The 24,807-nt window shown below is 47.1% G+C and overlaps 1 protein-coding gene and 1 non-coding gene across 8 annotated transcripts in view; both read right to left on the reverse strand.

Moving 5' to 3' along the window:
• Positions 1-23,518, reverse strand: part of MYO5C (myosin VC) — a 102,354-nt gene extending 78,836 nt beyond the window's left edge. For 3 of the 7 annotated variants that reach the window (XM_055363028.2, XM_055363029.2, XM_055363033.2), the window contains exons 1-7: positions 23,321-23,504; positions 12,123-12,233; positions 8,902-9,067; positions 8,267-8,411; positions 4,960-5,116; positions 1,977-2,120; positions 1,160-1,241 (exon numbers count right to left, since the gene is read on the reverse strand). In XM_055363028.2, the coding sequence (XP_055219003.1) occupies positions 1,160-1,241; positions 1,977-2,120; positions 4,960-5,116; positions 8,267-8,411; positions 8,902-9,067; positions 12,123-12,233; positions 23,321-23,347 (832 nt within the window). In that variant the 5' untranslated portion in view covers positions 23,348-23,504. Of the gene's footprint in view, positions 1-1,159; positions 1,242-1,976; positions 2,121-4,959; positions 5,117-8,266; positions 8,412-8,901; positions 9,068-12,122; positions 12,234-23,320 lie in introns of those variants that run through there. The other 4 variants (XM_019010947.4, XM_055363030.2, XM_055363034.2 and 1 more) reach the window with 4 other exon arrangements.
• On the reverse strand, positions 6,492-6,604 carry MIR1266 (microRNA mir-1266). The gene has a single exon (NR_106481.1). It is a non-coding gene; the product is annotated as a microRNA mir-1266 (primary transcript).
• Positions 23,519-24,807: the final 1,289 nt, after the last annotated feature.

Consider the following 24,807-nt stretch of genomic DNA (forward strand, 5'->3'; position numbering starts at 1 on the left):
TTATATATGTATATATGTATGTGTATATATACACACACATTTATATATGTATATATAGTATGTATGTATATATATGTATGTATACACATGTATGTGTATATATATACACATACATCTAATGTTTAAATAGTAGAGGATCTTTCAGAAAGCCCTTCTGCAGGTTCACTATTCACATTCTGTTTGGTAGACAAGGCCAAGGATATTACCTTCATGTGAAATCTGGAGAAACTTAGATTCTAAGAGTACAAGCAACTTCTCCAAAATTAGAGAGTGTGAGTTCAACTCCAACATACTAGAAGTTATCTCCAACAATTCTCATCTACTAGCATAGCACAAATGGCTAAGGCAGGAGAGCCGTGACAGCACGGGGCTCGGGACCTTTTGTACTGAAGGACAAACAGCCCTATGTTTTAGCCATCTCTGGAATATAATTAATTATGACTACAAGTAATGAATGACCTTGAGCCATCAAGGAAGGTCAAATTATGATACAGGTGGTTTGTTTTAATAAGTGGGTTAACATGTCATGCTCAAATAAAATGGAAAGTTTGGTGACACCATATGTTCCAGCTCTCAGGAGGTCTTATTCAGGTGGTTCTAGCTGGAGGACCATAAATACCCAATGAGCTATTTTTTTTTTTTTGAGACGGAGTCTTGCTCTGTTGCCCAGGCTGGAGTGCAGTGGCGTGATCTCGGCTCACTGCAACCTCCATCTCCCGGGTTCAAGCAATTCTTCTGCCTCAGCCTCCCAAGTAGCTGGGACTACAGGTGCGTGCCACCACACCCGGCTAATTTTTGTATTTTTAGTAGAGACAGGGTTTTGCCATGTTGGCCAGGCTGGTCTCTAACTCCTGACCTCAGGTGATCCACCCTCCTCAGCCTCCCAAAGTGCTGGGATTACAGGCGTGAGCCATCATGCCAGGCCCAATGAGCTTTAAAAATAACCCTCAGGCTTACGAGTGCCCCCTCTCTCTAAACTCATCCCCCCGGCCCTAATCCATCCCCTTAATTAGATGCACCAATTCTGTCCCTGAAACCAAAGAATCTTGTATCTTTGGGCAAATACTTAAAACAAATATATCACTATAAGAAGAAAGTTAACCTAGAATTTAAGCCCTCCATAAAAGAGAGACCCTTTCATACACGATCCATCACATACCCAATTTAAGATGTTTAAATTCCGACTGCTGTGCAGATGCACAAAGCTGATAGAAAATGTGGTAATTTCGTTCATTTTCCGACTGTAAGATAAAGAAATGTCCTCAAAATTACACCAAATCCTTACAAGCAAAAATGCCAGGTTTTTAACTAGAGGGTCCTAGATATCTAATCTGGATGGATAATTCTCTGTCTGGCATGTGATCTGGCCAGTTCACAAGCAGGCCCTTCCTCTCAGCTGAGAACTGGGTGGCCTGAGATGGCCTTCCAAGTAATGAGCAACCCAGAGAAAGTGTTATTAAATGAAAACATCCTATGAAATGGGAATGGCGTAACTCATCCTAGTGAAATTTTTACAAACTTCCTGCAATACAAGGCTTACTGTTGCTCTCCTCCTGGGCCAAAACGATGAGAAATTTCTCCATTTACTGGCAGAAAAGCCTTTCTTTTAAAACCCCCTCAATAGCTCTGATCCCATTCCCTTCCTGATAGGAAAGCCAGTCTGTCAGCTTTGCCTATTTCAAACAGTTTTTGTACTCTAGAAAGAGATACTTGCTTTTTAAACTATAAGGATTCTGTAAATCCCCCAAATTAAAAAGTCATTAACCTTTTCCTGCAGACATACAACTCACCTGATATTACACCTATTCATCCATCAATTTTTAATAAACAGAAAAAAGAATCCAAACTGCAAATGAAAGACAAGAAAACCCTACTCTTCAACTCACAGCATAGTGTAGCTTGCCTGAGTATGTATAATAAGTATGTAAATGTAAATAATGCTCAAAAAGTTGGGGAAAAGGAAATTTAATACTTACTTGAAAGACAACTCTGGATTTCTCCAGGAGGTAAGTTCTCATGTTGGCTCCTATAATTTGATTTTGTTCATCAAAACTGATTTCTGTGTATTTCCCAAACCGACTACTATTGTCATTGCGGGTGGTCTTGGCATTTCCAACAGCCTAAAAAAAATAAGACTCTTTTGAAATAACAACATTAAAAGATTTTTGCCTCAAAATTATTGGAGGGGTTTTTAGTAAAATGCAATCCCGCACCCTAGGGGAAGGTCTGATTGGCAGAGGGAGGTCTGGGGAAAGAAAGCAACCCCACGCTGGCAGGGAACATGACAAATCAGAACATGAGCCTGCTGCTCAAGGTTCTCCTTGGTCCCACTGGCAGATACTGGGGAGGACCAGAAAGAGCACAGGTTCCGATGTTTCAGGGTCCTGGGTTCTATCTTTGCTATCTGTGTAATGTCTTAAAAGTTAATTCATTGGCTGGGTGCGGCGGCTCACGCCTGTAATCCCAGCACTTCAGGAGGCTGAGGCAAGAAATTCACTTGAGGCCAGGAGTTTGAGACCAGACGAGGCAACACAGTGAGACCCCCATCTCTACAAAACATAAAAAAAAAATTAGACAGGCATGGTGGCGTGTGCCTGTAGTCCTAGCTACTCAGAAAGCTGAGATGGGAGGATTGCTGGAGCCCAGGAGTTGGAGGCTGCAGTGAGCTACGATTGCACCACCGCACTCCAGCCTGGGTAACTTAGCGAGACCCTGTCTCAAAAACAGACAAACAAAAAAGTTAATTCATCTTTCCAGGTCTTAATTTCCCTATCTGTAATATGAGAATCATAAGCAACTCACTGTTATGGACTGAATGTTTGTGTCCTCTCAAAATCTTCATGCTGAAATCCTAATCCTATGTATTGGTATCATAAGGTGGGCCTTTGGGAAGTAATGATGTCATGAGGGTGGAGCCCCTGGGAGTGGGATTTTAATGCCTACATAATAGGGATCCCAGAGACCTCTCTTGCTCTCTTTCTGCCATGTAAGGGTACCGTGAGAAGACAGCAGTCTGCAACCCAGAAGAGAAGCCTCTCTAGAACCTGACCCCTGCTAGCACCCTGATCTTGGACTTCCAGCCTCCAGAATTGCAAGAAATAAATTTCTGTTGTTTATAAGCCACCTGGTCAATGACACTAAAGTATATTATACTAAAGTACATTATATTTATTATTATAATAGCAGCCCAGACTGATCAGAACACTTAGAGTAGGGAGGATTAAATGAGAGAATATGAGGTGCCTCAACTCATTCAGGCCCCAAATACCTATGATGCTCAATTAGAAGTTCACATCTTTCATCCAACCTTTATTCCAATCCCTACTCCTTACTGCTTCCCTACTCAACCTTTCCACTCAACCAAAAAACTGCTCCTTCCCATCCCTCACACTCTCTGGGCAGGATTTTTGCTTCTTACTTCTGTTCTTCAATTTCATCTCTCCTCTGCCCCTCCCCACCCTCTCCTGAGCACCCTGTTTCTAGATGGACTCCTGCCCAGGTCGTCATGCTGCCTGCCAACAAGTCTTTACTGAGCACCTACTATGTGCCATGCGCTCGGTAAACAAAGGTAAACCAAATAGATATAGTCCCGCCTTCATGGAGTGTGCAGTCTAGTAGAGGAGACAAACCCTAAATATTTACACAAAATTATCCACTGGGCATTCAACTTGGCACTGGCTCTTGATAACTTTTATTTTGAGACGGGGTCCTGCTCTGTCATCCAGGCTGGAGTGCCGTGGTGCAATCTTGGCTCACTGCAACCTCCACCTCCTGACTCAAGCAATCTTCCTACCTCAGCCTCTTGAGTAGCTGGGACTACAGACATGTGCCACCATACCTGGCTAATTTTTTGTATTTTTGGTAGAGATGGGGTTTCATCATGTTGCCCAGGCTGGTCTGGAACTTCTGAGCTCAAGCAATCCACCCACCTCAGCCTCCCAAAGTGCAGGATTATAGATGTGAGCCACCACACCCAGCCTTGATAACTTTTCTACTGGTATCTTGGATTGTAATTTATGTTTCTAAGTAAGCCTATGCCTCTGAATTATAAGCTTTGCAGTGTTTCTTAGTACCACCCCCCCGACATATGTTTCTATTTAATTTTAAAATATTCTTACATTAGGTTAGAAGAATCTTACACTTGGAGATTGGGTCTTATTCTTTTCTATCACTTCCCACATTAGCTAAGCAGTGGCTTCAACAGAGTAGATTGTCTGATAAAGATTGAGGATTTTGATTTGAGAAAACAGGGAGAAGAGGTCTAGTAGTCTAATGTTCTTAATTTTTTGCTTTGCTTCCAAATAAATTCAAATCAATCCTCTTCCCATTTTGCGGGGCAGCTGGAGTTGGCTTGCAGGACCCTCCTCTGTGCCTTTTGGGTGCCTCCTCTTCCTTGAGGGCTGTCTCCTCACCCCCATGGGCACTGTCACAGTTGGCCTTGCCCACTCTCTGTCCCAGTCAGTAATGTGCTGATGAACTGGCTCTTGGGGAGGGCAGGAGGAAGAGTCTTGACATGTGGCCTCTGCCAAGGCAGAAGGTATAAATACTCCTTCCCTGACTGATGTCAAACTACCAAAGGTTTATCAATCAGCTTGCAAAATTCCTGAATATTTTAACAATCAGCTCATGAATGCTGATGCCAGCTGGGTGGAGAACACCAGTGATTTCAGTGTACCAGTGATGTTTGGTTTCCCCTGGGATGTAAATGTAAACAGAGGACTCCTGGAGTCTGATGGTAGATTTCCAGCCCAGCAGGTAGAGCAGGAGAGAGCCTTGAAAGTAGCAATTCTGCCCCCATCTCCTTCAAATCCCACCAGCAAATAGGCTTCCCGGGTCTTTCCTGCCCTCACTTCTTTAGTCTTTAAAGGGTGGGAACTTGAATTAGCCAGGAGAGCACACAAACCAACCAACCCCCATTTCCATCACCAACACCCGGCTGCCTTCCGCAGTGGTACGCACCTCGGTGATGGGATTGGATGCCAGGACCTTGTCTTCCACGTGAGCGTTGCTGCCCGATTTGCTGACAGTGGCAAAGTACCTCATGGCATAGCGAGCCGACACTGTCTTTCCAGCACCTGACTCCCCACTTACAATTATGGACTGGTTTCTGTTGTTTCTAAAGCAAATAAAAGTTTTCAAATATTAGTTTCTTCCCATTAAAGAGGCAACATGTGCTAATTAAGACAAACGCGGACAAGACAAAAGAGGGAAACTGTTTTGTCACTCTACTATTTTTAAATCTCAATCAATTTCCTTCTAGATTTTTTTTTCTATGTGATCGTGCAGAACACACAATTTTAAAAGTTCACATCTTTCATCCAACCTTCATTCAAATCCTTACTCCTTACTGCTTCCCTACTCAACCTTTCCACTCAACCAAAAAACTGCTCCTTCCCATCCTTCCCACTCTCTGGGCAGGATTTTTGCTTTTAAACTCTGTTCTTGAATTTCATCTCTCATTTCATCTCTCCTCTGCCTTCCCCACCCTCTCCTGAGCACCCTCTTTCTAGATGGACCCTGTGCAGGTCATCATGCTGCCTGTCAACATGTATTTATTGAGTACCATGTTGAGGGGCCCCAAGACCAACCTCAGGTTCAGTGACCCAGTAAGAGGACTCACAGGACTCAGCATATAGTCATCCTCACAGCTAAGACTGACTGCAGCAAGAGGATATACAGCAAAAGCAGCACGGGGAAAAGGCACATGGGGCAAGGTCCAGTGGAACACGGGTGCAAACTTCCAGGGGTCCTCTCCCAGTTGGGTCACACAGGACACATTCAATTCTTCCAGCAAGGAATTTGATGGCACATGTGAAATGCTGGCTGCCAGGGAAGCTCATTAGAGATGCAGTGCCCACCTTCTGTCTAGCACATGCCAATATTCCAGACTCCCAGAAGGAAAGCAGGTATTCAGCATAAAGCACATTATTTACACAAACAGCTTGAGTTTAGGTAAAATGAGCCACTTTTTCAACCAAGAAATGTCAGGAACCGTCATGAAATCAGAGGCTAGCCATGGGCCACCTTGCAAGCAGGCCTCTAAAGACAGCAGCCTCAGGCCTTACGTCAACTCCTTTCTGCACATCCCACTTAAATATAAAAACATTTCAAGGACATTATTTTGAGAGCAATTATTCAAAAGATGCTTGGGAACATATGCGCTCTGTAAGCCAACATGCTCTGTTATATAATTTAGAGATTTAAAAAAATGCATTAAACTTTTCATGTCGTAAGACTGTGATGGTGGAAGCTTCTAACATGGCTCTGTGGAAGTGGCACCGCTCACATGCCAGGTGCTGGGTGGATACAGATTCTCATTTAAGCTTCACGAAAATCCTACGACATAGATATCTCTTTTACAGAAGAGTAAAATGGTGACTCAGGGGTGGAGTGACTTGACCCAGAGCACAGAGCCACAGCCTCCCATGTAAATGCAGAGGAGACTTTGGATACAGAGCCCCGGTCCAATATTTTCATTTCAAAGAGAGAAGATGAAGACTCTGAGAAGTGAAATGACATGCTCAGTGTCCCTCAGGGCATAGAACAGGGCTTTAGTAATCCCAGCCCTGTTCTACAGCCCTGAGGGACACTACCTGTCTAGCATCAAACAAGGCCAACACGAGCCTGCTTTGGGCTCCGTTCTGTTATGGCAGTTACACAGACAGACCTCCAAGGAGAAACTGGCTCTTTAGGGCTGAAGTGAGCACAGTCCTACAGTGCCAAAGAGCTCATCCCACCGATACCCAGTCCCTAATCACCACGATACCTGGGAGACCTACAGGGAGCCAGGGAAAAATCTCAGAACCACAGGGGTTTTAGGGTTAGAAGGAATCTTGGTGCAGCAGAAGCTGCTAATTCTCTACCCAGTATGCATTTGCATTCTCCTCTTCCTTCTTAGGGACTAGGCCCCAGTGGCCAGGCAGTGCCCCTCTGTGCATTTGAAAGACTGCACATCCCAGCCTCCCTATGTGAGTGAGGTCTGCCCGACGAGCTGTGAGAAGTGCTTTGTGGGGCTTCCAGAAAGTCTCCTTAACCTGGAGGGCCATACCCTTCCCCTCATATGCCTTGTTACCTAGAATACGGAAGACAGAGGTGAGCACTGGCTTGTCCCTGAGGATGACGGCCCCACCCCAGGGACAGGGAGCTGCACGGCACCGGGTCTCTGATGACTCTGAAGAAGCTCGGTCTAGCCCCAGACTGCCCATCAGACATCTGTGCAAGAAAGCAGCACGTGTTCTACCTCATGTAAGCACCACCTGCTCCCTCATTATAAGCAGCAGAACCAGGAATGGGTGCCCTCTGAGAGTCTAGCTCACAGACGAAGACATAAAGCGGAGGGAGCTCAGGAGCTGCGGCTGGGGTTATGCAGTAAAGATTTAGGTAAAGAGTCAGCAGGTCCAGGTCCTGTGCCTCAGATTTCCCATCTGTGAAATGAGGGCAATGAAGTCAGTCAACTTCACAGGAGTGCTGTAAGACTCAAGGGAGACCACTGTATGTGAAAGTTCTTTTGCAAACTGTAAAGGCAGCTACAAAGATAGGGTGGTGTTTTTATTCTCCATACTTTACAGATGAAGACACTGAAGCCAAAAGTGATAGTTATGGGAAAAATAAACTAGAGTTTAAAAATCTGAGCACAAATCCCAGATCTGCCTTTTACTTGCTGCCTACCCTGGGTTGGTTATTCCCTGAAGCTGTTTACTGCCCAGACATTTGCATCGTGGGCTATTCTGAGGCCATCCCAGATGATATATGGGAATGTGTGCACGGTGCCTCATTCACAGGAGGCTTTTCATACATGTGCACTAGTGAAACGAGAACTCCACAGGGCCCTACAAACACCTAGCAGTGAAATTAGGATAAAATTCCAAGTCTCCTGCACCTAAAACCTCCTGCAGCTAAAACCCCTGTCATCAGACCCTACTTCCTTGAATGGGTAAAAAAAAAAAGCTTAAACGTCTCATGGCAGAGAATAAATCAACACTCCTCCAACCAAACACACTGCAAGAAAAGCATCTGCTCTTCCCAGACTGGTAGGACTGACTTGACTACCTTGAAGGAACAAAACCCAGGAAACTCCAGTCTTGAAGGTCAGGTACATGGAACAGTCGTTTGCTATTCATTCCAGGTAGTCGGCTCAACAAAGCACCACCTCTGGCCTATCTCTTTTAATGAGCCCAACCTAGATATCTCCCCTCCACTGTGATGGTCTGGCAAATGCAGGGAGCACTGGCAGAGCAAGGGGAAGTCCAGCTTGGCAGGAAGCTACCTGGCCATCTGCTTGTATGCCTCTTCTGCCACGGCAAATATGTGTGGGTCCATATCGCCCATGTTCTGCCCGCTGTAGGCGTGGATGATGGCATCTCCGTATATTGGCAACTGCTTGTAAGGATTCATGGCCACCAAAATGATTCCTGGGGAAACACGTTAGATGCAGTTAAAAGACTCTTACTGCCACCTGCATCTCCAGTTTTTTTTTTTTAAGAAACCCCAGCTCTGTCGCTTATTAAACCTTCTGTGTGACTTTGGGCAAGTTACTTCATGCACTGAATTAATTCCCTGCCAGTCACCTACACCCTCGGGCTGTTCTGATGGTTGGTTGACAGGACAGGTGGAAATGCTCGCAAATGGAGAGGTTTTTGCAATTTGCAGTGTAAGTAATATCATTGCCCAAAATAAGTAATAAATGTATGAAATCTGACGAGAAACTCAAACACAAGCTTTGTTACGTCTCTTTTTCTCGGTAGTCTAGTCTTAGTTCTTGTTGAAGATTCTCCCCACCCAGACACTTCTTTTTACAACAAACTCTGGGTGCTCAGTATAAACGTAAAACAACCAGGAGGCTCTAGACAGCAAGCTTACATTCCAGTGCCATTCCTTACTTCCTAGAATTGCTCTCCTTACCACTGTAGGTGTAAATGAGTTTGGATTCTGCAAAGCGGATTCTGAGGTTGTGGAGCACTGCGGGCTCGTGAAGATAGCTGAGAGCCGTGAGGTCATTCTCGCCCACGAGGATGTCAGGATTCCGAAGTGGAGGCAGAGATTCTGGATTGACAGAATAATCCAGCTCCTATGGACAAAGATAAAAATTAGAGCTCTGGAAATAAAAGATTTTTGGTGTTTCTGTTGAAGCACTGTCCTTTGTCCTATCCACCCCTCCATCAGAGTCATCACTGACATTAAAAAGCAAATGTATGTATAGCAACAAGAAAATCTTCACAGCTGACTCCTGGAATAATGAAAAGTAGGAGCAGGGGACTAGGGCACTGGCTATGTGCACTGGGGCAAGTCACTCACCCTCTCTGGGCCTCACTTCTCTCATCTGCGAAGAGGAGCTAGAGCAGCGGTCCTTAGAGCTACAGAGGCCTCAATAAGGGGTGTTGGGGAAGCTACAAGGGCAGAGATCCAGGTGCCCCATTCCTGAATCTCCCACTGGGGCTCTACCTATATGTGGTTTAAATGTTGAGGCCATGCAAGTTTTCATTTGAAAACAAGATGCTGCAGCTAAAATGACACAATGACCTACGGTCTCTTTAAGGTTGTTGAGTCTCTGCTCAAAGTTGACACACTTGGTGGTGACAGATACCTAAAGGAGTCCATGCAGGTGGTGGTCTCTCCGTGAAAGGCCCCTGGTGCAGGTGTCTCCTGTCTGCAGTTGCCCACATGTCCGAGGGCTCACAGCTCCCCCAGCAGGGCTGTCTATTCCTATCATTCTCAGCCCTGGGCCAAGGAATTTTCCCAGGCTTGCTCCTCTTCTGCTAGATTTAACCTAGTATTCCTAAAGCAGCTGCCTTAGCAGAACGAAGGTGAGGCGAGCATGCCCCGTGGCATCTGTGCCACAGACGACTGGGCCTTTCCAATGTCAGAGTATTCTAATTCCTACACTCCCATTTCACCGCTGGGGGAAGTGAAGCCCAACTAAAGCAACTTGAGCAGGTGACCCAGCATGCTTGTTTCTCTTCCACCTTCCTAGGCCGCCTTCCTGGTATTCAGTCAGTATCTCTGGATTCCTTCTGATCTCTGGTCCTGGCCCAGCTCCACAAGGTGGCCCAGCTGCCCTTCATCAAGTGCCACTGTGCAGACCCCATGCCAAGCACTCAGCATGGATTGTTTCATTTAATCCTCAAAACTGTCTTCCAGGGAGGACGTGACTACCCCAACCAAGAAAGTCGAGACAGGTTCAGAAAGTTGGAGTTTGTTGTCCAAGGTCACACAGTTAATCTGGGCCTCACTCTGAAGCCTGTGCTCTCTCACTAGCACAGTGCTTCCTTGTCCATGGCAGGGGTTTTGCTGGCTGGTTGGTCTGTTCTGCATAAAGCGAGCAGCTCAGGGCAATCCACAACTGGACATGGATCCTCAGGCCAGCTCCTGCTCCCCTGTTACCAATGCAATTGTATTGTGACCTAACCCCGACCAGAATATTCTCAACCTAAACACTTTTGAAAATAAAATCAGGAAAAATGCTTCTCATACATACTGACTTTCCTTGTCTCTGTTTTTCTGTTGTAAATCCACAACCCCCACTTCTGGTTTGGCCTCTGTGTGTGTTATGTGTGAAAGCAACAGGGAGACAGAAAGGACAGACAGTCTTTGGGGGAGGGGAGGCAGAGGTGACATTTTCCTACAGCACACAGGCCTTGTCTCTTACAGTACTGACAAAGGATTGAGCTAAAGAGCGGTCTGGCTGCCCGCCATCCTACTCGCCTCTGCAGCCGGGTCAAGGCCGGGAATGTAGCCACCTGAAGCCCTGCAGATATTACCAAAGCAGCAAACTGCCACTGCAGCTGCTGCCTTGAGATTTTCCTTCCCAGACAAAGCCATCTGATCCCTAATCAGAACCCAGACTGTGCACAGGAGACACTCAATAAAAACTGCGAGGAGCTCCTGCTGGAAAGGGAAGCCCCGGGGAGCAGGAGCCTCTTCCCAGAGCTCCTGCCTTCAAACATGCACACAGGATTGTCTCATCGCACTTCAGCAACCCTGGGACGGTGCACAGTCATTACCTTTGTACATATGGGGAAACTGAGGGCCTGGGCCAAAGACTTAACAAGTGGCCATGCCAGGATCTGACGCCAGACCATCTGATTCTAGAGGGTGTGTCTTTAACCGCTGTGTTCATCTGCCTTCCCAAGATCTCAGGAAATGTCTCCCAAATCCAGGACAGTCTGATTAGAAGTAGTGTGTCCTGTGTCTGCAGAACCCATTTACATGCTTTGTCAATTAATCCTCACATGACCCACCTCTGGGATCTAGATGGAGCACAAATCCCCTGCCCAGTTCTCTACCCAGATACTTGATTCTAAACCCGTCCAGTCACCCTAGGCTACTAATCCAGTGGGATGTCACTACAGCAATGGTAGGCAAGGACAACTCATGAGGGACACTTAGAGCAAATGCAAAGTCTTCAGAAGCTGCGTCATCAGAAGGCACATGCAGCCTTGCAGGGAAGCTCCTCAATAGCTCATCCTACCACAGGAGCAACTGCTAAAGTTCATCCTCACCTCCCCCTCACCACACCAGCACCAACAGAGGCACCTCATAATGTCACACAAAGCTGGGTGTCCATGTCTTCTTGTCCCTGCCACACTCCCTCTCTTACACATTTCTATACATCTGTGGACCGACTCCCTCCAGTCTCCTCCCACTCCTCCCTCTCCCTGCCTGTTTTCTATCTCCCTCTTCTCATTTTCCTCCCCTTCCCATCTTGATGTTTTTCTCTACCAGCGTATGTCTTGGGCTCAAACGACTTCTCACCAAGTTTTTCATCTTTGCCCAATCTCTGGGCTGAGACTCAGGAAGCCAAAATGGCGAATCACTTTTCAGCATTCTCCCAGTAATGCTGGGTGCCTGGAAATGCAGTGCCATGGCACAGACCTGGCTCCTGCAGCTGGGCCCTCATTACAGAGAGAGGTCCGGTGGATGCAGGGCAGCACAGGGGCGGGAAGGAAGGAGTACAGACACATCAGTGAGTCCTGGCACCAGGGGGCTATTTGGGGATGGTGCTGGTGCCCACTCGTGCGCCCTCCCCTGGATGCCTCCCACGGGGTCCATGTGCTCCCATCCTTACACACACCCCAGCTACCGCTTTACACATCGACGTAGCTGTGAACAGCAAGGACCCTCACCGTTCCATCCTCCAGCAGGAGTCGCAGGACCTTGTCACCAACTCTGTAGTCCTTGGCTATTTCAGCAGACTTCCAAACTTCTTCAGGATCGGGAATCCAGACCCTGTTGTACTGACCAACAGGATGAGAAAAGCTGAATTTCAGGACTTCCAAAATTATGGATCAATGCATGGTTAGACATAGGAAGGTTTCTTTCTGTCCACTAGGTCAGCTCCTTCATGAGGAATACGTCTACCTAATTTTGCTTATGAGGTGATCTTTCGTGCATCTGTGATGCACCAGGCCTGGCTGCCTCAGTTTACAGGCAACGGAACTCCCAAAGCCTCCTAGATAAACCTTGAATGCTGAAAGCCTGTACATGGGAAAGAAATCCGCAAGTCCCTTAATGGAAACATCTCACGGCTGTCTACAGGGTTAGAGGAGAGGGATTTCTTTCACCACTGATTTGACTATGGAACTCTGGGCCAGACATTTAACTTCTAGTGCCTCACTTTTCTCATCCATAAAATTGGCACAACAATAACTATTTTCACCAGTTCCCTGGGAGGTTAAATTAGACTTTGTACTTGAAAGAACTTTGTAAAATGCTACGAAAGTACTGTTACAGCAATGTCATCATAATCTTATCACACTGGTGGGCTGCCAAGGATTCCCACAGTGGGAAATGCAGAAGTCCAGACACAGCCACCCAGCTCAATTCCCAGCAGGCAATGGCATGCCTGGCTCAGCGCCGATGTACAAGTCTTTAGGTAGAACCACGTTGCTGTGGGCTGAACTGTGTGTCCCCCAAATTCATATGTTGAAGCCCTAACCCCCAATTGACTATATCTGAGAAGGATCTTCAGAAGGTAATTAAGGTTCAGTGAGGTCATGAGGGTAAGGCACTGACCCAATAGGATTTTTTTTTTTTTGAGATGGATTTTCATTCTTGTTGCCCAGGCTGTAGTGCAATGGCACGATCTTGGCTCACTGCAACCTCCACCTCCCGGGTTCAAGTGATTCTCCTGCCTCAGCCTCCTGAGTAGCTGGGATTACAGGCACCCGCCACCATGCCTGGCTAATTTTGTATTTTTAGTAGAGTCAGGGTCTCACCGTGTTGGTCAGGCTGGTCTCAAACTCCTGACCTCAGGCGATCCACCTGCCTCAGCCTCCCAAAGTGCTGGGATTACAGGCATGAGCCACCACGCCTGGCAGGATTTAAAAATTAGTGTCCCTATAAGAGACACCTGAGAGTTTGATGTATTTTTCTACAATATGCATCTATTACTTTTATAATCAGAACAATAAATATTAATCTTTAAAGGCAAATATCAAAATATAAGCCCCCCCCCTCAAAGAATGGTACATAAATTCTGTGATATGGGACATAGTAACTTTATTTATAGTGACCAAAAATTGGAAACAGACTAAATGCCCATTAATGAGAATTAAAAACAAAACACCTGCAGAATACCCATACAATGAAATACAACTTACCCATAAAAGGAATGAACTACTTATGTAAGCAAAAGCATGGGTGAGTCACCAAAGCACGCTGAGTTAAAAAGAAGCCTTACACAAATGAGTACCTCCTATGTGAGTCCCTTCAAATCAAGTTCTGGAACAGCTAAAACTAATGCATGCTGGGAAAAAATTCACAGCAGTAGTTGCCTCTGAGGGTGGGTGGGGCCAGGGAGTGACTCCGAAGGTGTATGAGGGGATCTTCTGGGAGTGATGGTAACATTCTGTATCTTGATGGGGCTCGGGTTACATAGGGGCTAAGCACTTTTCAAACCTCAGACAATGCAGACTTAAGATTTGTGCATTTCATTTTCTGTAGATTTTACACAAAAAACTAAACAAATATGGAACTCTAGTTAATATGCATACTAAAATATTTAGAAGGTGGTATTGATACATGGCTTACTCAAAGATGCTTCAAAAAAGTGAGATGAATTGAAGGTCAGATAGAAGGACAGAAAGATGGATAGACATGGGATACAATGAATATGGCAGAATGTCCACACCAGAATCCAGGTGGTAAAACAGGTGTTTACTACAAAATTCTTTTTCTTTCTTTTTTTTTTTTTTTTAAGAGACAGGATCTAGTTTTGTGGCCCAGGCTGGAGTGCAGTGACGTGATCACAGCTCACTGGAGCCTTGAACTCCTGGGTTCAAGTGATCCTCCTATCTTAGCCTCCCAAAGTACTAAGATTACGGGTATAAGCCATCGTGCCTGACCTGTAAAGTTCTTTCAACATTGCATTATGCTTAACATGTTCATATAAAAATGCTGGAGGAAATAAAGAATAAGAATAAAACAGGCTGGGCACGGTGGCTCACACCTGTAATCCCAGCACTTTGGGAGACCCAGGTGGGTGGATCACCTGAGGTCAGGAGTTGGAGACCAGCTTGGCCAACATGGTGAAACCCTGTCTCTACTAAAAACACAAAAATTAGCTGGGCGTGGTGGTGCATGCCTGTAATCCCAACTACTCAGGAGGCTGAGGCAGGAGAATCGCTTGAATCCAGGAGGTGGAGGTTGCAGTGAGCCGAGATCGCACCACTGCACTCCAGCCTGGGAGACAAGAGTGAAACTCCCTCTCAAATGAAAAACAAACAAACAAACAAAGTTCACAGTACAAGTACTAGACTAGGACAATGTTGGATGAGGAACCTATCTATTAGTTAATATAAATCGCCTTACTTAATCAATAAAACAGAAAAGTCACTGGATGGATATCAATCATGACTACCCCTAAATCATTTGAGTTGCTTTAATCCTTAACAGCTAGCAAAAAGCAGAAGCTTGCCGAAACGTGACATGGATGTGTAAGTTTTGAGAGAACGAGAATGGAAGAATGACCTGGCAGTCAGTGACACACACTCTTGTGCAGATAGGACGATGGAGGCCTCATAAAGAAACACACAGACACGCCTGTCTCAGGCACACACCCACACCCATCCTTGTTGCCACAGGCTACACAGCTCCTACCCCAGGTCTGCTATTGAAAATATTTATTACTAACGTCATGAAGCTCACTTCATTAAAATGGATTAGGAATGGGGTCCTCATAAGAGACACCTGAGAGTTGGATGTATTTTCTACAATATGTACCTATTACTTTCATAATCAGAACAATGAATGTTAATCTTTAAAGGCAAATATCAAAATATATGCCCCCCAAAAGAATTGTACATGAATTACCAAATTTATCAAGAATTGGCCACTACAGAGTCTCAGAACTGATTATCTACTCCAAGTTGTTTGTCAAACTCCTTTTTAGAGCTGCAGAAAGCCTACTTCAAAAGGAAGTTCTGGCCAGGCGTGGTGGCTCACGTGTGTAATCCCGGCACTTTGGGAGGCCGAGGTGGGTGGATCACCTGAGACTGGGAGATTGAGAATAGCCTGACCAACATGGAGAAACCCCATCTCTACTAAAAATACAAAAGTAGCTGGGCGTGGTGGCGCATGCCTCTAACCCCAGCTACTTGGGAGGCTGAGGCAGGAGAATCGCTTGAACCCGAGAGGCGGAGGTTTCTGTGAGGCAAGATCTTGCCATTGCACTGCAGCCTGGGTGACATGCGTGAAACTCCGTCTCAAAAAAAAAAAAAAAAATTAAGTTGTAACAGCTGGCTAAGCGAAGCAGGTGAAAGTGGAGGTGTTCTGATGGGAGCTGGAGCTGAGAGCCCTGGGGGCCTTCCAAGGAAGCCTGGGCTCCGAGAAGTAATGTGAAAGTCACTAGGCCAATCAATCCTTTTGTTTACCAGAGCCCCTAACTGAAGCCCAGAGAGAAATAACTCACCAAACAGCAGACAGAGTCTCAAAGGACCAGGACTCCAGCAGAGCTAGGGCCTGTGACTCCTAGTTTGAACTCCGTGTTAATTAAGCAAATCTGGCCCTGAAAGTAATCCTGAACTCTGAACTGCAACTATCTACTTGAGAGTCCGTGTGCTCTCCTAACTATAATTTAGGATTGGTTTCAGCTAAAAGTGGTATTAAACGGCAGGCAGTATTAGGACATACGTAACCACTGACGGCTTCTCTTCTGAAGATCAGTGACTCCTCAGCCCAGTACCCCAGGCCGCCCACACCCTGCGATCCTGGTGCTTCTGCTGGCATTGAGTGCCCTGCAGCTGAAACCCAGCCTGGTAAGTAAACAACGGTGAGTTTACTCAGCTCCGGGTAAGTTCCACCCATTCATTCCTGTCCCCTCCTCCCTCACATTCCTCTACCCACAAAGCAATGCTTCAAACTGGAGGAAGAGTTAACTTTACAGCATTCATCCAAACAGATGCAGTCCGCAGTCCATGCAAACAGTGTAACCAGCTGTCAACTGACTTCCAGAATATGGGGCCTTCCCATGAGGCAGGAGTCTGTGGACTGGGATGGAATGGCTTGCCAAGCCCTTCAGCGGAGCCAAGAAAGAGAGGGCCACCTCCCAACTTCCCTGAGTGCCCTCCCCATGCCAAGGCGCCAAGCTGAGGCAGAGGCTCGGGACCCCTGAACCTTATGAGCTCAAGACCACGCCAGCCACCCCCCCAAGGCACACAGGTGAGATGAGAACAGCATCTTCTCACGCCGCCTGCTTTTCTGAGGGATCTTCTGGCATGAGCCACAGAAATGACTTGAAGACTTATATGGAAGATGGGACAAGATGGGACGACATGAGTTTCCCTCCTAGAACCGCTTTCTGGACTGGGAGTGTCCACACTCCAGGTCAGCCAGGCCAGATTGTCACACCATGCCCCTCTCTTCCTCCTCCTCTTCATTCGCTCCTCATGGGCCCCTCCCCTGGCTCCCCTGCCCCTCCCACTCCCCCCCATGTCCGTGTCTCCCAAGGTCCTTCCCAGCCTCTTCTCATGATAGGCTGTTTCTGGAGAGTTCCACCCAATTCCACAGCTTCTGCAACCGCCTGGCACCTGTGCATCTGAGACCTCCCACCCAGATCGTGTACTGGAGCTCTACACCACATTTCCAATTGCCTCCAAGATGTCAACCCCTAAATGTCCTCGTAGACTCATAAATTCCAAACTCCAGTGATGCCGACGCTCCTCCTTCCTAGCTCTCTTGCCCCTCATGTCAGAAGCCTGGGACAGTGCTGGGCACCCCTCTGTGTCTCCACCCCAACAGCCCAACAGTCACCAGGTGCTAGAAAAGACTGCCTTTTAAAAGCCCTCTCCTGTCCGCCCCTGCCTACCAGCCCCCTTGCCATGGCCATAAGTCAGCCCCCAACCCTACCTCCACCAATCTTCTCTTGACTGGTGCAGCAGCCCCCGGAGGCTTCCTCAGCCAGGCTGAGCACCAGGTTTCTTTGGGCAGACAGACTCTCTCATCCGTACTTGATTGGAATTCCTGTGGGTGGGGCCCAGCAAGAGAAAAGCTTTGAAAATCAACCCCCACATGGGTTCTGAGGAAGAGCCAGGCCTGGGCAACCAGCATTCTGGCCAATTTTCCTACTCAGGCCTCACCCTCTTTTCAATCCACCCTCTGCCTGTGGCCACCCAAAACCACTAGCACTTTCTGGAACATGGCAGGCCTTCTTTGGCTTTCTGCTGTGTACTTCTGTTCCTTCCACCCTAGCCCCACCCATCCTCTCCCCATCCAAGAGCAAACAGCTCTGAACAGTCTGGAGTAGCTGGAGACACTCCTCATCTTGGCACTCTCCTTGCCACTTGCCATCTAGCAGAGCTGGATGCTTCCCTTGAGCGCTCTCTGCCCCTCCCCCAGGTATCTAGGCTGCCTCCCATCTCCCCCACTGGCATTTGAACTTTAAGAGCCTAGTCTTTGTGCTTGGAATCCAACGCAAAGACTTCCCATAACTAGCACTCCATAAACAACTTTTGAACAAAAATTCAAATTCCCAGTGGTTCAGTTGCACCAATTAAAGACTAAGTATTTCAGTCTTTTCATCCCTTTTTTTCTCTTTGAACTACCCATACATAATACAATGGATACATTTAATTTTCCAGAGTTGTTAATGGTATATAGAAGTCTAAAAACTATTTAGAATTAGCCAAATTAAAAAAAAATCGTTACACTGCACTTTGACCTCATTTTAGACATGGGCCCTGGACTGCTAGTCAAGACACTTCTTTTGACCTTGCACATCTGAGTTTCAGCAGAACTTTGAAGATATTTGTGAGTTCCTCTTGCACAAGTGAAAGAAACAGATGGTGGAATGACTGTAGTGAACCTGTCACTACACAGTCATAACCTGAGTTCTAATTAATGAGCAAGAGCAACCTTTAGGAAAAAAAAAAAAAGGTCTCCAGAGGCATGCCACAGAGCTCTACCGCCTCCCCTTTCATTCAACACTTTCACCAGTATCGTAGATGAAAAAACAAAACACATGTATCAAACAAGCAGATGAAATGATTGATTAGCTAAAGATGATCAAGATTCAAAAGGTTTTTACAAGCTACAGAAACGCTGGGCACTAAATAAAACGGAAAATTTTATAGGGATAAATGTAAGTCTGTATTTAGGTAAAAAAATATCAACTGTATTATAATAGCATCAGTATTTCAGTAATCTTTATTAAGCATTATGTGTCAGGTGCTGTGCTAAGGATTTTACACGCCATTAATCCTCATAGTTACCTCCTCAGCTGGTAAGCATGATTCAGTCCATTATACTGGTGTGGAAACTCAGGTTAAGTAACTTGCCTGGTGTCACCCAGTTAGTAAGGGGCAGGACCAGGACTTGATTTGACCCACCAGGGGCAGAGCATGTACCAGCTCTGCTTAAAGGACTAACATAATGCCAGGATACACTGAGGGATGCTCACAAGAAGTTGCACCGTACTCATGGCTGAGCAGATCAAGGCTAGAGAATAGTGCCACTAAAATGGGCATCAAGGTGTGAAAATTCACCCAGAGGAAGGTGGCCTGGATGCTGAGGGTCTGGAATGATGCTGTCAGAGAAATGGTTGGTGGCACTGTTACTCTCCTCAAGCCGTCTGTCCTACCCACCCTTCCTGCTCAGCAGCTGTCAAGCTCTCTGGGCTTTCTTCCTTCTCTGTCAGTATCTCTGTGCCTTCAACTCCTGCCACTGTGGCCTCAGGCCCTCACTCCTTTCTGAGGTTAACCCATGCGTGGTGCCTTTCTTACGTCTTCAAACTGCAGTCCTCTGCTGGTTTCCTCCCTTTCGCGGGTCATGTCAGAGTTTCCCTTTCCCCTTCACAGTTCTACCCAAACAGAAACGACGCCAGGGACCAAACCTAGCGGCCAAACCTAACAACCCATCCCCAGCCTTCATCCTTGTTGACTTCTCTGCAGCTACTAGAAAGAAAGACCGTCCAATCTTTAGGCAGTGATATATGTGGTCTTTTTTCTTTGTTTGCATATTTTATGTTTTTTCTTTTTTTTTTTTTTTTTTTTTTTTTGAGACAGAGTCTCGCTCTGTCGCCCAGGCTGGAGTGCAGCGGCACGATCTTGGCTCACTGCAAGCTTCGCCTCCCAGGTTCACGCCATTCTCCTGCCTCAGCCTCCTGAGTAGCTGGGACTACAGGCGCCTGCCACCACGCCTGGCTAATTTTTTTGTATTTTTAGTAGAGACGGGGTTTCACCGTGTTAGCTAGGATGGTCTCGATCTCCTGACCTCATGATCTGCCCGCCTCGGCCTCCCAAAGTGCTGGGATTACAGGCGTGAGCCACCACACCCGGCCGCATATTTTATATTTATCCTCATACAGTATATAAACTGTTGTGCCCCATTTTTCACATAACCACGTTTTCATGTTATGAACTCTTCAGAAATAGTACTTTTAATGGCTTCATGCTGTTTTACCATGTGAGTCTTCCATAATTTACTTAACTTTACCCCTCTTGCTGGACACTGGGATTGGTTCCAATTTAGTTATTATAAGGAAAAATACAAATAAGCAGGTGTCAGGAGAGGTAGATAGAAAGTGGATGAACTTCTCACAAGCCCACTGTGTGCGGGGAAAAGGTCAGATCCCTTGAAGAAGAGGAAGATAATAAAGGCGGTTGAACCAAGGTGGTGGTAGTGAGAGACACTAAGAACATAGGTTTTCAACTCCGGCTCCATCACTTGTATGTTACCTTAGCAACTTACCTGACCTGAGCCATTTCTAAAAGTGTGAGATCATCTAACACACAGAATTGTTTATTCAGATTAAATGAGAGGGGGCACATGAAACTCTGAGGATGGCATCTAGCACATAGACATAAAAATAACATCATCCATATCATCATCTCCATGGTCCTAGCTATTTCTGTAAGCAAAAACGTTCAGTCATGCACACAGGTGCACATCAAACATTTATGAAGCCCCCACTGTCCCCTGCTCACTGAAAGCTCTTGGTCAATAGTGGAGACACAGAGTTCACGAGCTGTTACCAGGCAATATGGAAGGCACCGTGTGGAGGGGCTAGCTGCAGAGGCTTTCTCAGAAGAGGTCCTGCTCAAATTGAAGGTGGAAGGTGCAGGTGCCATGAGCAAAGGTGACAGACAGAGGCTCAGACAGGTGGAGTTCGTGTGCCAAGGCACGCAGTGGCAACGTGCAAGCAAGGCATTGAGGGAATGGCAAGGAGTTTGGCAGAGCATGAGCCAGGTAAGAGCAGGAAGGCAGGGAGAGAGGCAGGACCTCATGGCTGGTCAGTGAGTCTGAAAGCAATGGGAGCCTCTAGAGGTGGTAGAGCAGAGAATGCCAGACCGGCTCTTCTTAGAGAGATTTCAAACAGGGGAACTGCTGCTCTGAACATTTCTAAGGCATGGCACCTGTAGCTTTTCAAAAGAGATGGATGATTTTACACCTCACCTGGCAGCGATTGCTCCCCTCACCAAGACTTCTCCTGGAGTTCCCTCTTCCCTGTTCCCACAGGGTGCCTTCCAGCTCCCCTGTTAGCTCCTCCTCTGGATGGCTCCATCTCAGCCCTTCTGCTTCCTCTCACTCCTTGCACAGATGCATGCCCCGCTGGCCTGTCCCTCGCCCTCTTCTGTCTGCCTTCTCCCACCTTGGTGAGACCCTCAGTGTCTTGTTGGCTTCAGTGACCACCTCTGGGCAGAAGACCCTTGGCAGGGCCCATCCCCTCCCTCTGACACCTCCCACCCTGCAAGGCACCTTCCCTTGGAAGCCCCCTCACCCCTTCAACCCCTGCAAATACAGAACTTGCCTGACGACTTTCTTAAGAAATATTTCCTCCTCATGCCACATCCTTAATTCACTCAAGGGCACCACCCTGCTGTCTCTCATACAGACTCTAACCTCAAATGTCATCCTTGGCTGGTCCCTTCAACCCCCACCCCACTCCCCAGTCCAGCCTCTCAGCCTCACCTGCCTCCACCCTCCATGGCCAACATTGCAGCTCTAATTCTTTTCCAACAGCTGGAATGACCTGAGAATTCAGCTACGTGACCCCGGCCTCTCTCCTCCACAGCCCAAGGGCGCTGCTGGCATACATAACAAATCTAACAGTCCTAACACACCACCCTTGATTCTGCCAGCCCCCACTCAAAACCCACACTGGGGAATAAAGCCCTGACTTCACTCTCTGGCTGCCATGGCCCTCCCCTTCCCACCTCTAGAACAGACAAAATGGGGGCTAACTGCCCACCAGGAAGGGAGGTGGCAGCCTAGGAACACAGGTGTCTACGTGGACACAAGGTCGGTGGGGATGGCCATCAGGCTGCGTCAGTCTCTGGGATTCTCAGATTCTCATTCCCTCCAAGCTTGTACCTTTAAACTCCTTCCTATCAGTTTTCTTACATTGTGCCTGGTACTTACTAGACATTTAATAAATATTTGAGGTTTGAGGCACCTGAAAATAGGGGTGCTTGCACCTGTGTGTTTCTGCTTCTGGAAATACTGTCACCTCAAATAGGTTCAGCAGCAGCATTTTCTCTGTCTTCCAAAGTATCGTTGAAGACTAGTCCAAGACTTTTCTTTCACTTCCAGTAAACTGAAGGCTGAAGAAGCGCTGTTGGCTGTCTGAGGGCTCACACTCTCACTGGTGAAAATATTCTAGAACAAAACTAGGGCAATTCAAACACTGTCCATTTAGAACTCCAGTTAATGGAGATGCAACAGAGGAGAAACTACAGTTCGGTTGCTTTGTGTCCGGACTGTTACTAAGTAATCAAAGTAGAAGAAAAACGTTTGCTTAAACCATTGAAACATGATTTTTTAAATAACTTTCTTTTCTATCTACAGCAAAAGCATCTTTTAAAGTAGAAAGCTAGAGCATGTGTCCGGGGAAATGGATGGATTCTAGTTCCACTCGTCTGAATACTGAGGTCTCTAGATTTCCCCAACTGATGTATAGGAGGATCAGGCTTTATGGCTATTCAAATGGATTTTTTTTTTTTCAAAAGTTCTAACACTGTCACACTCTTTATCCAAATAATTACCCAAGCCTATCTCAGAGGGTTTGGGGCATATGTGGGAACGCTGCCCTTCCGAGGTAAGAGGTGGAGCCCCAGCCAGCAGAAAGGAAGCTTCTGAGGAATGCTCTAGTGCTTCCCGGAGTCAGGGTATATGAAAGGCGCTTTAGAAACTGTAGTGTTTGTACTGTTGCTAACAGTACAGATGTTAGGCAAAGAGCCTACGACTGCACCTCGTGGCCCCTGGGCTCCCCAAGCGCTTGGTGCCCCTGCAGTGCCCTCAAGCCTGTGACCCAGGCTGCTTCAGCTTCTGAAGAGCCTACATGCCCGTTCACGCACTTTGAAGACACAGAATTCTAGAAAGCAGCCCGAACACTGCGGCCATAAGCTTCTATGCCAACTCGTTCAAGGGGGTCCCAGGAGGGGCCAGGAGACTGGCCGGCGTCTCAGCTTCCTACGTCCGCATGGGCAACTCTGATTCCACCCGTGGTGTGGTAGGAAGGGACCGAGGCGCTCCAGTCCCGGGAGATGGGGACGCACGCGCGACCCCTGGGCACTGGGGATTCTAGGCCCCGAGGCCGGAGCAGCGGAGGGGGCGGCCCCTCCCACAGGGTCTTCCCACACGCAGGGCACCCAGGAGCAGCGGAGCCAGGAGGGGGCTTACCCGCGGGCAGGGACGGAGCACGCCGGGGCCCTGGAGGGGCGACGCTCGCTCGTGTCCCCGGTCCCCGTGGCCCCTCCGCGGCCCCCAGCGCGCGCCCGCCCGCCCTGCCGTGTCAGGTGCGCAGGTGTGGCCCGGGCGCCAGGTCGAGTCAGCGTTAGCAGGGCCGGCTCCCCCACAGCGCTCCCAGGAGCCCAGCGGACCCTCCTACCTGCGTGTACAGCTCGGCCACCGCCATGGGCAGGAGGGGCCGGGGCCAGGCCGGGGCTGCCGAACGTGCGAGGAAGCTCGGGGGCTGGGCCTGCGGCGCAGAGGCCGGGCGCAGGAGAGACCGCCACGGAAATCACCGCCGGGCCATCTTGCCCAAAGTTTTCCAACGGCCTCCTGTTCCCGTTCCCGAGTTGGCGGCGAGGGGAGGGGGCAGCGGCGGGATTGGTCCCTCCAAGCTTGGCCCGGCTAGTCGGCGCTGCCATTGGCCGGGGCCGGGCGGCTGCACCTGGCGGGAGCGCGGGTGGAGAAGGTTGGGGCCCGGGGCGCGCTGCCAGGCAGGAACAGATGCATCCGGAGGCTGCCCGGCCCGAGTGTTAGCTCCTCAAAGAGCAGAGAATACGACCATTTAAATGGAAGATCCAAGGGAATCAACGTACTGAACACAAAGAAAAGTGTTAAGAGTCCAGCAAGGTCATCGTATTCAAAATCAAATACAAAAATAAGTAATGGTCCTTTATATGAGCATTGTCTATGCAATACAAGAGATTTACAATATTAGTGAAAATATAAAGTATCCAGAGATTACACTCGCAAAAATGCCCTTGGCCTTTGTGGAGAAAATGTTTAAAATTCTCTTAAAGAGCTTAAAAGAAGGCCCAGGTAAACGGGAGACATGCCATTTTCCTGGCTGGGAATATTTAATATGGTCAAGGTGTCACTTCTACCCAAATCAATATATATGCCTAATATATTGGCGTCAGAATCCTACAGAACTTTTGGAGAATTGTACAATGATTCTATATTTCATATAGAATAAAAGCCCTGTATAACTAAGACAATTCTCAAAGAGGAGAGATTTGTCCTGCCATATATTTAGGGACATAACAAAGCAGTAGTCATTAAAACAGTGTGACACTTGCATGAGAACGGATACGTGAGTAATGGAACATGCTGGAGCCCCCCAGCAGGGCCCTACATTATACAGTAGCCTTAAGGACCAGATAGGGAAATAAAATAATATTTATTAGATGGGCCCGTTATATGGAAAAACAATAAAAGCAGATCCATGGCAAACACTGCATCCAAAAATAAGCTCCAAATGGATTCACGATTAAAACTTAAAACCAGGAAATTATTAGGAATAAAAGAGGGATAATATCTTTAAAATGTTGGGTTATAGTAGTTTCCATATAGAAGAATTGTTAATCGGTTAAAGAAAAGAAATCCAATTTTTAAAACTGACAAAAATTAATACGCAATTCACAGATGGGGACACTTAAATGGCTTGTTAGCATATAAGGAGATGTCAACTTTAGCAGTATTCAGATAAATACAAATGAAAACAACAATGAGATATTGCTTTATACCCATCATATTGGCAAAAACATTTAGGTTAGACAATATCTGATACTGCCTAGGATGTGAGAAAATAAAAACTTTTTTTGCTTACATAACTGGTGGGAATATACTGCCATCCTGGAGAGCAAT

The sequence above is a fragment of the Gorilla gorilla genome, chromosome 16 (assembly GCF_029281585.2).
Source record: "Gorilla gorilla gorilla isolate KB3781 chromosome 16, NHGRI_mGorGor1-v2.1_pri, whole genome shotgun sequence".
Taxonomy (NCBI): Eukaryota; Metazoa; Chordata; class Mammalia; order Primates; family Hominidae; genus Gorilla; species Gorilla gorilla.